Source organism: Tamandua tetradactyla, chromosome 21 (assembly GCF_023851605.1).
Source record: "Tamandua tetradactyla isolate mTamTet1 chromosome 21, mTamTet1.pri, whole genome shotgun sequence".
Lineage (NCBI taxonomy): Eukaryota > Metazoa > Chordata > Mammalia > Pilosa > Myrmecophagidae > Tamandua > Tamandua tetradactyla.
This window is the reverse complement of record NC_135347.1, coordinates 34026969-34040400: the sequence shown is the minus strand read 5'-3', so window position 1 is coordinate 34040400 and position 13432 is coordinate 34026969. Positions and strand designations below refer to the sequence as shown.

Sequence of the window (13432 nt, the reverse complement as noted above, 5' to 3'; positions counted from 1 at the left end):
AACTCATAAAAGGCAGATCTGAGCTTTGTATGACTTGAGCATACCTTGTAGTATCTACTTTGATGCTTACATTTAGTAGGCGAGTTAAAGAATTAAAAGCTTGAATTAATGTTGTTACATTTTTCTTTTGAAAAATAGAAATAGATTAAATAATAAACCAAGGGCTGAAAAACATTTGTTATACAAAGCTTTCAATTTTTTGTCCTTTTAAGGGAGCATGTTGTCAAGTCTTTTACTTTATATAATTTATAGCTCACTTCTTGTAACCTAGCTTTATCCCTAAGTGCTCTGAATAAACTCTGGTCTTAAGAGAAAGGCTTTCTAATATAGCTGGAGATAGTGACAATCAGAAATAGCTGTGTTTTGCTTTAACAAAACCTAGGTAAAGTTAATCTGAAGCTTAATTAGAAATAATATCCTACATGAAAACAGGCTTCAATTTGGAAGAAGCAGTGTGGAATAGAAGATCAAAATGTGTCCATTTAAAGTGAGCAGGGTGTTTTGATACAAAAGAAACGCCTTTCAGTAAATTTAATTTTTCACATATAACTTTGATTTTTTTCTGCTGATGAGCTTTACAGCATGGCTGAGTAAATGGAAAGCAATGAGAATAGACTAAAATGGAGATCCTGCTTTCAGGAGGAGACTTGCTATTTTTGGTTTTTAGACCAGTAATGAGTTTTGAAGTACTGCTCAAACTGCTATTAGTATTTCTAAAAGCAAATATAGTTACTGCTTAAAGAATAAGTTTCAAGGTATTTAGCATAGACAGGACAGATTATAAGCATCACCAAGCAACAGATTTCTTGTAAGAACTTTTATGCAAGATAGTTATTATTACATCTCTTTTAACAATAACTTTAGATTTTTTCTGTCTTAGAATTTTATTAACCATTTTTTTATTCAAAAGTGATTGTGCATATAAGCTCTTTTATATGAATAATCATCAAACTATTCCTGGTACCTTGTGTTACTCTTCCAAAGTCTTCTGTCTTGGGTAAGAAATATTGAGGGCAAGGTAAAGAAATAGAATGTTAGAAACATAATGTGCTTAAATTGCTTCATGTATATTGATGATTCTCTTTCTTGCACTTTGCCCCATAGAAACAGTTGAGCACATCCTTCCCAGGAAAAAGTACAATAATTTTAAATGTAAAAGAAAATGAAGAGCTATAGCTGGTAGTCTTTATACTAACATCTGTACTGGGCATACAAATAGTTTTTATTATGAATGGTCTTATTTGATTCTAACAAAGGCCCTCGGTATTGATATAGGATGTATCTGTATCCTAGTTTAACAAATAAGGAAATTGAGACTTAGGAAATTGGCATACCCAAGGTCATATGGCTAATAAATTGCGGAGTTTAGGATCTTCTAATTCCAAATTCCACATTCTTTTTTTTCCTTCTATTTTATCTTCTAGAAGTGGAAAATAAGCCCTAAGCCTGAGAAGCTATCACATTCAAAGTGGTAATTGTAAATATATAGTCTATTGACCAGTGCCACACTGGCCTAATTAGCCTGTGGCCACGTTTGAGTGATCTACCAGATGCGTATCTGCTGTATTTCTCTGCTTATTTGAAAATCTGTACTTTTCCCCTTTTCTTCTTATGTTTTTTTTTTCCACCCAGCCTGTTGCTAAGGACTTATTATATGGATTAAATTTTCAAATGTTGCTTCTGTGCCATAGGAAGTAGAGGGAAATTTTTTGATTAACCTCTGAAAAGAGTAGAAGAAATCAGCACCTAGTGTTTTTAGTTTCCTGAAAGTACAAGTAGTGAATTTGAGTTTTGTATTGTGAAGCCAGAGTCTGTTCAGATGATTAATGGCATTTAATGACCATCTTTCCTAACTGTTCTTCCAACTGAAACCTTGTTGAGATGTCATTGGCCAGCTGTAGTCTGCTTTGTGGCTTCATCTCCAGCTACGTTAGAGAGCCCCTATCCCTGAACATGCACTGGTCTCTGTATTTTCTTGGGTCGCCCCTGGCTTCCAGATTGTACTCTCTTCCCTTCTCTACCTTTTCAAATACTGCTCATCTTTTAAGGTCCTTTTCAGATTTTGTCACCAGTTTCTTTACAGTGTCTTCAACCTTAATCAGAATTTATTGTTTCCTACTTTTCATCTCCACCAGTTTCTTCCAGTGTTGTTAGGACGTAATTTAAATTTGTATCTGTTGTGTAAACCTCTACCTCTCCAAGTTCATTGTGGATCCTTTCATGGTTGGAATTGTACAATGTTTGTCTTAATATCCCTAGTACTTGGAGTGGTGCCTGGAATAGTAGATGCTCAATAACTGTTGGACTGGATTTATATTGTTTTAGGTACTTTGCAGCAACTCAGTTTGAACCCCTGGCAGCAAGATCTGCTTTTCCTTGTTTTGATGAACCAGGACTTAAAGCCACATTTATCATCAGGATTATAAGGGATGAGCAACACACTGCTTTATCAAATATGCCTAAGGTACTGTTCTGTTTTTTGGAATATAAAAATATTTGATTGAGCCTCTTTCTTTTTTGAAAGCACTTGAATTCCTGTTTGCCTGGTCACTTGAGAATGATTAAAATCATCTATGTTCTTATTATTTCTTAAATAAAAGTTAAAATATATTTGGGACCAACTGGGAAACCAGCCTGAGGAGCACTTGAGAAGAGATGAATTTCTGGTTATAACCATTGGAATAATGGTTATAAAATGTGAAGTGTGCACCATGTACTAAAATTGTGCAAATGTCAGCACTATGAATTAGTACCTAAAATCAGAGTTGTATTTTCTAAGAGATAGTGAATTTATTATTCTAAGAAGTGATATTTGATAGTGTTAAGTCATATTGTTCCATTGTGTTTATTACTCAGTGAAAAAAATCAATATTGTAATTTGGAGATTGACGTCTAGAAAAAGAGCCTCTTTCTTGGGTTTCAGCTCGCTGTGGGAGGCAGTGAGGATGAAATCAAGCAGGATTGCTCTTAAAGCCAAACAGAACCTTGGGGATCCTTTTATTTTCTCACATGCCTGAGGGCTGTATGTAGCCTGATGGGAGCCTCCCAGAACCATGTGATAAGGGAGAGAGGCAGCTACACCTGACAGCCTGTGGGATCAACCCCTGTAGGCAGGAGGAGGCGTGAACTGTCCTTAAAGGCATCACTCCAGGAGCTCCACTCCCACCCGTCATCTTCACCTTAATCGTTCTCTAAAAGAGGTGATGCCCGCTTGCCTCGGATCCTAAAACTGTGGTTGGGAAGTCCTGCAAGGTTGCCTGTATTCCCTCATCCTGTGCCTGTTGCAGGTTTCTCTAGTGATTGACCACCTTTCATCTAACTGAGCCTTCTCAGGGTCCTCAGCATGGTACCCTAGGGAGCCATTTCAGATCATTTGGAGGGATAGAATCTTTTGCCATCCCACCTGTAGCCCCTTCTTCTGTGTAGGTATTTGTTGCAGTAGAGTGCAGCATTCCTAGGTAATAAAATAAGGGTTTTGTTTGTGGTGGTGTTTTAAGGTGAGAATCAAAACATCACTTTTACTATCTCTAATTTGTATTTATTTAAAGACATCTTTTAGAACTAAAAACTCCTTAAGACGTTTCTCTGTACTCAGTATGTCCTCATGAAGAAGGGTGATAGAACAGAATGAGACTAAGGGCTGTTGTCTATCCACAAACTCATGCTGAGTGATTAAAATATGCCAGTGTCTTCACTGTCTATATCCTATTTGAATTTTCGCTTTCTCAGTTTATTTTTTCCTATCATTTATTCCGTGGCTGTAGGACTGTCATCATTTTCCCTTTTGCTTATAGAAATCATCAGTCCTTATGGAAGAGGGACTCGTTCAGGATGAGTTTTTCGAGAGTGTAAAGATGAGCACTTACTTGGTTGCTTTTATTGTTGGGGAGATGAAGAACCTGAGTCAGGACGTAAATGGAACCCTGGTATGTTGTTGTGTTAATTGTCTAAAAGCCTCATTCGTAAGTAAAAGGTTAAGAGAAATTCTTGCTTTAATGATTCTTGGTGGGATTCCTAGTCCTTATAAAGGATAACAACTTCTTTCATCACAACTCTCTGATAATTTATACTAGAAATACTGCTTCTTTTGGTTAGCTGTTACTTACCGTTGTTAATTTAATACTAAAAGTCAATAATTTTGAAGTTACTTTTAATTTTACTTTTATAAGGGGCTTCAAATAAGGTAATATATGCACACTAAAGCGTCTAGAACTGTAAATATGGTAGCCACTAGCCTCCTGTTGCTATTTAAATTTAAATTAATTAACATTAAAAAAAAATTTAAATTCACTTCCTCAGGCTTGCTAACCACATTTCAAGTGTTCAAGAGTATTCATGTAGCTGTTGACTATCATGTTGAATAGTGCAGATAATAGAACATTTCCGTCAATGCAGACAGTTTTATTAGGCTGCACTAAATGCCGGAACATTAAAATAGACTTAAAAGATACTGTTAACATGTGATTAAAATAAAAACTCAAGGTTGTAAAATTTAGGTGAATCTTTTGTGTGTGTATGTGTTTGATAATTCAAGTCCTGAATTTTCCTCATCTAAGAGTAGTGAGTGGGTTGATTTAGTTTAACTGTCTGGCTTATCTGTATTTTGTCAAAATTTGTTCTAATCAGTCTCCTCTGCTTTTCTTTATCATTAATGCCTGCTCTGCAAATGATTATTTGATTGGATGTTATGCGTTATTTTCACAGTGGTGACCTAATAAAGCTAATGTTTTCACTTACTGATAATATTGAAGGACAGAAGGGTCTTTTAAGTGAAAAATTGTTATACATCATGATAGAAAAATAGATGGAATTTTTTTTTTCATTTTTCTTTTAACACTTCCATGGAATATTGTTTACCATTTGGACATGTCCAGCTGGATTTGCTATTTTTATCACAGTATTCTTGAGTATTATCATTTTACTACTTCAAAAGGATATATTTTTTCCATTAGAAAAAATTATTATGTATATGCCATACGTCACAGAGATAAGGTTTCTCTAGCTGTTCATTAGCAGTAATACGATGTGCCTTTAGCTCAGGGTTGAAGAATGGAGGGGCACTTCCAGGGAACATGGCAGGGTAGATAGTGCCAGGACCAGTCCTTCCACCCAAACAACTATTAAATCAGCAGGGACTATCTGAAACAACTATTTTGAAACCCCAGAAGCCAGAAGAACACTGTTTAGCATCCAGGGAAGATAAATTACGACAAAGAACTGTAAAGTGCTCTCTTAGTACAGCCTGTGCCCACCCGCCACCTTGGGGTCCAGTCTCTGACTGGCTTTGTCATAACAGAAAGGGACAGGAAAGTCCTTTGCCCTAAGAATGGGGTGGGCATAGCCATCACTCATCATGATTAGCAAATTTGGATCACTGGGTCCCCCCTCTGAAGGCAAACTGTTGTTTCAACCTGCCCCGGACGAAGGTGGCTCTTTAAGCCCTTCCTGGACAGAGGTGGAGGGGATGGAAATTTAATGATGCAGTACTTCCTCAGAGCTGAAGGGTAAAGTTAGCTGAAGGGAGACATTTGCTGGGCAGCCCAAGAGAGCTCAGCTTTGAAGGAGATTTTGGTACCGTTCCTGATTCCCCCTCCCTGGGGCACTGTGGGGCCAGTCTTTATGCCTGTTGTGGGTCCCTAGTCCTGTGTTGACTAGGAAAGACCAATTTAGGGAAAGTTCTCTGGACAACCACCATCCCAGAATTTCCTCTCTAGGCAAAAGCGGCATGAGGCTATGAAAGGAATGTGGAAAACTGTAGAGACAGACAGTCTGTTACAGGGGTCTGCCAGCCTCACATACCTGGGAGGGGGGCGCTCTCTTCTGGGAAGCCGAAACTCCTATAAATAGGGGAACTCCAAAAACAGCTAACAGGCAAAAGCCCAGGACAAGACAGAAGCCTAGAAAGGCAGGGAAAACCCTGTACACTAGATGTGCCTTGGGGAGACCTCCTTTATAGGAGAGCTGACACTCAAGAAAATCTGTCTTATTACCAGCTGGTTACAAAACCAGGAAACAGACATCCCAGGGAGTAAATCCCAGAGTTAACATTTTAAAATATTAAAATGTATAGTGTTGAGCGGGCCATAGTGGCTCAGCAGGCAGAGTTCTCGCTTGCCATGCCAGAAACCCGGGTTCAATTCCCAGTGCCTTACCCATGCGATAAATAAGTAAGTGAGTGAGTGAGTGAGTGAGTGAGTGAGTAAGTAAGTGAGTGAGTAAGTAAGTGAGTAAGTAAGTGAGTAAGTAAGTGAGTAAGTGAGTGAGTAAGTAAGTAAGTAAGTAAGTAAGTATAGTGTCCGACAAAAGAATGTAGCACAAAGAAGCAGGAAATGATGGCCCATCCAAAGGAAAAGGATAATAATACAGAAAAACACCAATAAAGGACACAAAAATATGGACATAGTAAACAAAGCCTTGAAAAAAATGATTTTGAAAATGCTCAAGGAGATGAAGGAAAGTACAAAGAAAGAGGTGAAAGATATCAGGAAAACAGTGAATGAACAATATAAGAAATTTAAAAGAGAAAGTTTAAAAAGAAACTGAATAGGGGCGGGCCACGGTGGCTCAGCAGGCAAGAATGCTTGCCTGCCATGCCGGAGGACCAGGGTTCGATTCCCGGTGCCTGCCCATGTAAAAAAAAAAAAAGAAACTGAATAGAACTACTGGAGTTGAAGACCATAGTAACTGAAATGAAAAAATGCCCAGTAGGTTCTCAAGAGCAGATTGGAGCTGGCAGAGGAAAGAATCCATGAACTAAAAGACAAAACGTTTGAAATGAGTCTATCTGAGGAACAGAAAGAAAAAACTACTAAAGTGAAAATAGTGTAAAATAAAAATGGGACCCCAATATATGTGTTATGGGAGGCCCAGAAGGAGAAGAAAGCGAGAAAGAGGCAGAAGGAATAGCTCAAGAAATTGTGACAGAAAGCATTCCGTATTTTGCAAAAGACGTTTTCATGCATATTCAAGAAGTTCAGAGAACATCAAATAGAATAAACATGAAGAAAAATGCACCCCATCATATGTTGATTACAGTATCAAATGCAAAGGACAAGGGAAGTGTTCTGAAAGTTGCAAGAGAAAAGCAACATGTTAAGTACAAGGAAGTCCCATTTGGATTGAGTGCTGCTTTCTCAATAGAAACATGGAGGCAAGAAGGCAATGGGTTGTAACACTAAAAGTACTGAAGGAAAACAGCTGCAGCCAAGAATTTTATATGTAGTAGAACTCTTTTTAAAAAATAGGAATAGATTAAGGCATTATCAGATAAACAAAAACTGAGGAAGTTTATCACTACTAGACCTGCCCTACAAGTAATGCTGAAGGAAGTTCTTCAACTTGTAAGGAAAGGACACTAGGTTCAAAGCAGCATAAAGAAATAAAAGACTTATGATAAAGGTAACCATTTGTGTAATTACAAATGCCAGTATTACTGTACTGTATTAGATATATAACTCCACTTTTCACTTCCTAAGGATGGTAAAATGCAAATGCATAAAAAGTAATGATATGTCCAGGTTTTTGGACATTCGGTTTACGAAGATATAAGTGATAACAAGTGTAAACAATGGTGGGGGGACAAAGGTGTATAGAAAAAGTATACTGCATGCTATTGAAGTTAAGTTGATATCAAGTTGATATTATTGTTATATAATTCGGATGTTAAATTTTGACCCAGTGTAACCACAAGGTAAACAGATGAAAAATTTATCCAGAAAGAAATGTGCAGACACTCAATATGGTATAGCATAAAAAAGCAAATAAATATAAGAAGAAGTAAGGGAAAAAAAGCCATAACACTTACAAAGGTTAAATAGCAAAATGACAGATGAAATTCCCATGTTATCAGTAGTGACCTTAAATGGATTAAACTCTCCAGTCAAAAGGCAGAGATTGACAGAATGAATAAAAAATCATGACCCAACTATATGCTTCTGCTAGAGATTTACCTTAAATTCAAAGATTCAAGTAGATTGAGGGTGAGAGGATGGAAAAATATTTACCATGTAAGTAGGAACCAAAAGAGAGCTGGAGTAGCTGTTACTAATATTCTATAAAACAGACTAAAGAACAGTTCGAGAGACAAAAATGGTCATTATATATTGATATAGGGGACAATTCAACAGGATGATGTAATAGTTAGAAAATGTATGCAACGAACAGTAGAGCCCCAAAATATATGAAGCAAATACTGACAGATTTGAAGTGAGAAATTGATGTTTCTGCATTGATAGTAGGAGACTTTAACACGTCACTCTAAATAAGGGATAGAAAGTCTAGTTAGAAGATTTGTAAGGAAGTACAGGACTTGAATGATAACACTAAACTGACTAGACCTAACAGGCACATGTAGGCCACTCCACTCAACAAAAGCAATACAGATTCTTCTTGGGTGCATGGAGATCATCCTTCAAGATAGACCATACGTTGGGTCAGAAAACAAGTCTCATAAGTTCAAAAATATTGAAATCATACGATGTATATTCTCCGACCACAACAAAATGAAGCTGGAAATCAGTAGCAGAAGGACAAATGGGAAATTCAGAAATACATGGAAATTAAATAACATAACTCTTAACCCATGGGTTAAAGAGGAAATCAGAAGTGAAATAAGGAAATATCTTGAGGCTAATGAAAATGAAAATACAACATACCGAAACATGCAGTATGCAGCAAAGACGGTGCTCAGAGGGAAGTTTATACCTATAAACACTTACATTAAAAAAGAAGACTTCAAATCAGAGACCTAACCTCAAAACTGTAAGAATTAGAAGAAAAACAAACTAAACCCAAAGTAAGTAGAATGAAAAAATAACAAAAATCAGAATGGAGATAAAATAGGAAAAAAAAATTGAATCAACAAATCCAAAGGGTTGAACGTTATTCAGCCATAAAAAGGAATGATGTCCTGATACATGTGACAACATGGATGAATTTTGAAGACTTCATCTTGAGTGAAACCAGACATGAAGGGACAAATATTGTATAATCTCACTGATTTGAAAAATGAGAATGATCAAATTTATAGAGCCAGACTCTAAGGTATAGATTACCAGGGGATGCCACGGGGATGCGAAATGAGAAGTTAAAATGTGCAGGGATGGTAAGACTGTTTTGGTATTGAACAGTGATGACAGCAGGGCAGTATTATGAGTGCGATTAACAGCACTTAAATATATATATGCGAATAGTGTTAAATGGGGAAATGTTAGATTATGGTAACAGAATAAAAAAAAAATTTTTTTAATCTATGGAACTAAAGTACACAGCGAGTCCTAACTAAGTTAACTAAATTTGAGCATTTTACTTGTGTCAGGCACTAATCTAAGTTCTATATGTGTATTAATTCGTTTAATTCTCACAGTAACCCTGTGTGAGGGTAATTTTATCACCATTTTACACATAAAGAAGCTGAGACTAGATAACCTGTTCACAGTCCTAAACTAGCACTTTGATCCCTGACACTCCTGACCTAACTACCGAACTCGTGAATTTAACTTTTTGTTTACCTAAACATTTTTTTTCTTTATATTGAATTTGTCTGCCATGTTACCTCCATGTTTCTGTGATTAATGCATACATTCTGTAAACCAAAGCCCCACATTAAAGCAATTATGGTTGAAATCTCTTTGAGCATTTAGGAATTGTTGATGGTTTTATAATCCTTTTAATGGGAAACTAAAATTAATTTGGTGTTAAGTTTACCAGTCTATTTTGTCCATATGATGAATTATTTCCTATTTGTTGAGAGCTTTATTTTGAGGTATTTATTTTCCGCTGATTCTCATCTACATCCCATTTTCTCAAGTGAGTGTAGAAGGACTTTTCTTAGTCAATTAAGAGATAGTAAATATTCCTTTTTAAAACCCATTATTTGAACATAATTGCTTAAATTTTTTAATGCAATTTTATTAAGATATATCACACATTATACAATCCATCCAAAGTATACAATCAGTTGTCTTACAGTATCATCACATAGTTGTACAGTCGTCACCACAATCTGTTTTAGAACATTTTGATTACTCCAAAAAAAAAAAAGTCCAAAGCATCCTGTACCCGTTATCACATCCCCCCTTATTATGGGCTCCTAGCATTGGTGTAGTACATTAGTTACTGTTTACAAAAGAATATTTAAATATTACAGTTAACTATAGTATATAGTTTGCAATAGGTGCATTTTTCCCTGCTCTATTATTAACTTCTTGTAATAATAATGTATATTTGTTGTAGTTCATTGAAAAGCTTTAACATTTGTACTGTTAATCGTAGTCATCATCCACCACAGGGCCCGTTGTATCACACTCCCCTATTTTAACCTCTAGCTTTCCTTTTGGTGGCACACATGACTCCCCCCTTTCAACCACAGTCACACCCACAATTCCATGCTGTTAATTATACACACCGTAACGTGCTCCCATGACTGCTATTCATTTCTAGACATTTGAATTCAACCTAGTTAAAAATTCAGCACACATTAAACATTCATTCCTCATTCTGTAGCCTTGTTCTATCTCCTAGTACCAGTATTCTAGATTTTATGTCTGTGAGTGTACATATTATGATTAGGTCATATTAATGAGATCATTCAATACTTGTCCTTTTGTGTCTGACATAAACTCAGCATAATGTCCTCAAGTTTTATCCATGTTGTCACATGCTTCAGGATTTCATTCCTTCTTGCTGCTGATTAATATTCATTGTATTTATATACCACATTCTGTTTATCCGTTCATCAGTTGATGGACACTTAAGTTGTTTTCTTCTTTTGGCAATTGTGAATAAAGCTGCTGTAAACATTGGTGTGCAAATGTCTATTCACGTCCCTTCTTTCAGTTCCTCTGGGTATATACCTAGTAACAGAACTGCCGGATCATGTGGCAATTCTTTATTTAGGTTCCTAAGGAATTGCCAAGCTATATTCCACAGTGGCTGTACCATTTTACATTCCCACCAGCAGTGAATAAGTGTTCCTGTTTGTCCCTACCTTCAACACTTGTAGTTTCCTGTTTGTTTTTCATAGTAACTATTGTATTAAATGTATGATAGTATCTCATTGTCATTTTCACTTGTATTTCTCTAATAGCTAGTGAGGATGAGTATGACCATCTATTCATGTGCTTTTTGGCAGTTCGTTTTTCCTCTTTGGAAAAATTGTCTGTTCGTATCTTTTGCCTGTTTTTTAAACTGGATTGTTTCTCTTTTTATTGTTGTTAAATTTTGCTTTTTGGTATTCACTGAATAAGAATGTGCAGTTGAGTCACATTAAGTGTTTAATTTATGCGCTTAGCCTAAAAAAGAGAGAGAAAGAATAACGATTTAATTAATGAAGTTTATTCCATCTGCTCCCTCTATTGAGTGTTTGCTCTAAAATGAATGGGAGATGGAGAACATGAATCTGTTGTTCCCTTAGTTGATTTTAGTTAATGTGTACCACTCATGGTGTGCTTCACTCTACTGGGTATGATGTGTTTTATACAACAGGGTCCATGTAAACAGGCCAACAACTGAAAGCAAGTAAGCTGTTCCAAAACTGGAAGAAAACTGTCCGCTACTAATTGAAAAAGGAGTAATTGGTCTCTAATCTGTTTTTCCAGAGTTATTTTAGCAAATGTGCAAATTTTGCCTTATATGTTAACTTGCAAATTTAACTCCATCATAAGATCTGACTCCTCTGCATTGCATGTATGGCAGAGTTGTTAGCTGCCAGGCGCTGTGATGGTACTGGAAGGACAAAAATTCGGTCCTGTCTTTTAAGAACTCACATTTTTGATAGCTCATAGGTAAGGAAAGGCAACCACAGTAGTAAGAGAGGAAGAGAATAATATCATAAAGAGCAAATATTTATTAATTGCTTAAAATGACTGGATGTTAGAATTTTAAAAAAAATCAATAAGTATTTTGAGTATTGTGGTATGGGAGAGACTTGCTAAACTCTGCAGGGGCTACAAACTATAAGTAAGAGTTTCTGTCCTGGAAGATCTCATACAGCTATGCAGTTTTCAAATATATTAGTCTTTGACAGTGATCACCTGAATATCATGCCATTTTAATTGTATCTGTCCTTACATCATACCTAATGCTTTCCTTTAGGTTTCTATATATGCTAGACCAGAAAAGATTGGTCAAGTTCAACATGCCTTGGAAACAGCTGTGAAGCTTCTTGAGTTTTTCCAAAACTACTTTGAAATTCAATTCCCATATAAGAAACTGGGTAAGAATTAAACAGTGCCTCTGCTCTTCTTAATGATTATAACCTTGATTCATTTTGCAAATTTTTTAGAAGATATTTTCTCAAAGTTATTTTAAAAGTAATCAACAATGTTAATTGTTAAAAAAGATGTAATTGTCAAGATTATTTAGATTCCATGAGTATATCTCAACTGGATCTTGAAACACTTAGAAGCTTTTGGGTCTTTACAAAGGTACTAAAGTCTGAAGTTTGACTAATTATAACTTCCTAAGAAATTCCTGATACACAAGTAAAAATTGAGTACTGGGAGTTCAGGAAAGCCAGAGGAGTTTAGTACTGTTTAATATGGAGCTGTCTTATGTAGAAGAATGTCAGCCCTGCTCTTTGGCCTTCTTACTCTGGGATGTTGTTTCATTGTGAAGGAATTAGTTATCTCTTCCTTTTCTAAGCAACAGTGGAACAGTGGAACTAAAAGGAGTTTGATCAGGGTCTCCTCAGCTGATGGGTGGTTAAGGAACATGCTGGATAGTATGAGGAAGGTTCCATTTGTTAGAATTATAAAGAGAACTCAATGCGTACTGATTCACTGTGATAAACCTATCATAAAATATTTTTATTTAACTAGGGAGGGCCTTAGTGGAGGGAAAACTGATCATTTCTGTCCTGTTTTGGTGTCCAGATTTGGTGGCTATTCCTGATTTTCAAGCAGGAGCAATGGAAAATTGGGGTTTGCTCACCTTTCAAGAAGCGACAGTTCTGTATGACAGTAATACTTCTTCAGTGGCAAATGCAAGACTGCTTACCAAAGTCATCGCTCATGAGCTGGCCCATCAGGTATTAGCAGCCAGGATTGTCATATCTCATTCCTGTGGTCTGCTTCGTGTCCTAGAGTTTTATAATAGATGTAGATGCTAATAGTAATCCAGTTTTTAATTACAATATTGTCTTTTTTCACAATGAAAAGATGCCCTTTAATACAAACAATTTTTTTTCCCTAATAAAACGCATCTGCTTCACAATTCTGACAAATGCTAACTGCTTTGTAACTTTGTGGAAAAGAATCGTTTTGTTCTCTCTTCGGATAACTTCTGAACTGTAGTGCTCAGGACTTGAGTTACTTTTTCATCTCCTGTTAGACCTGTGTTCTCTAATATTGGTATGGAAGTCTTGGGAAAAGGGTGAGAATACATTTTTACGACAGAGGAGTAAAAAAGAAAATCATATAAGTACATGAACCTT

The 13432-nt window shown here is 36.2% G+C and overlaps 1 protein-coding gene across 2 annotated transcripts in view; it reads left to right on the top strand.

The window, feature by feature from the left end:
• Positions 1-13432, top strand: part of LNPEP (leucyl and cystinyl aminopeptidase) — a 120110-nt gene that overhangs the window by 62467 nt on the left and 44211 nt on the right. For both annotated transcript variants that reach the window (XM_077139083.1, XM_077139084.1), the window contains exons 3-6: positions 2326-2464; positions 3795-3926; positions 12094-12214; positions 12873-13027. In XM_077139083.1, coding sequence (XP_076995198.1) covers positions 2326-2464; positions 3795-3926; positions 12094-12214; positions 12873-13027 — 547 coding nt within the window. The remainder of the gene's footprint in view (positions 1-2325; positions 2465-3794; positions 3927-12093; positions 12215-12872; positions 13028-13432) is intronic.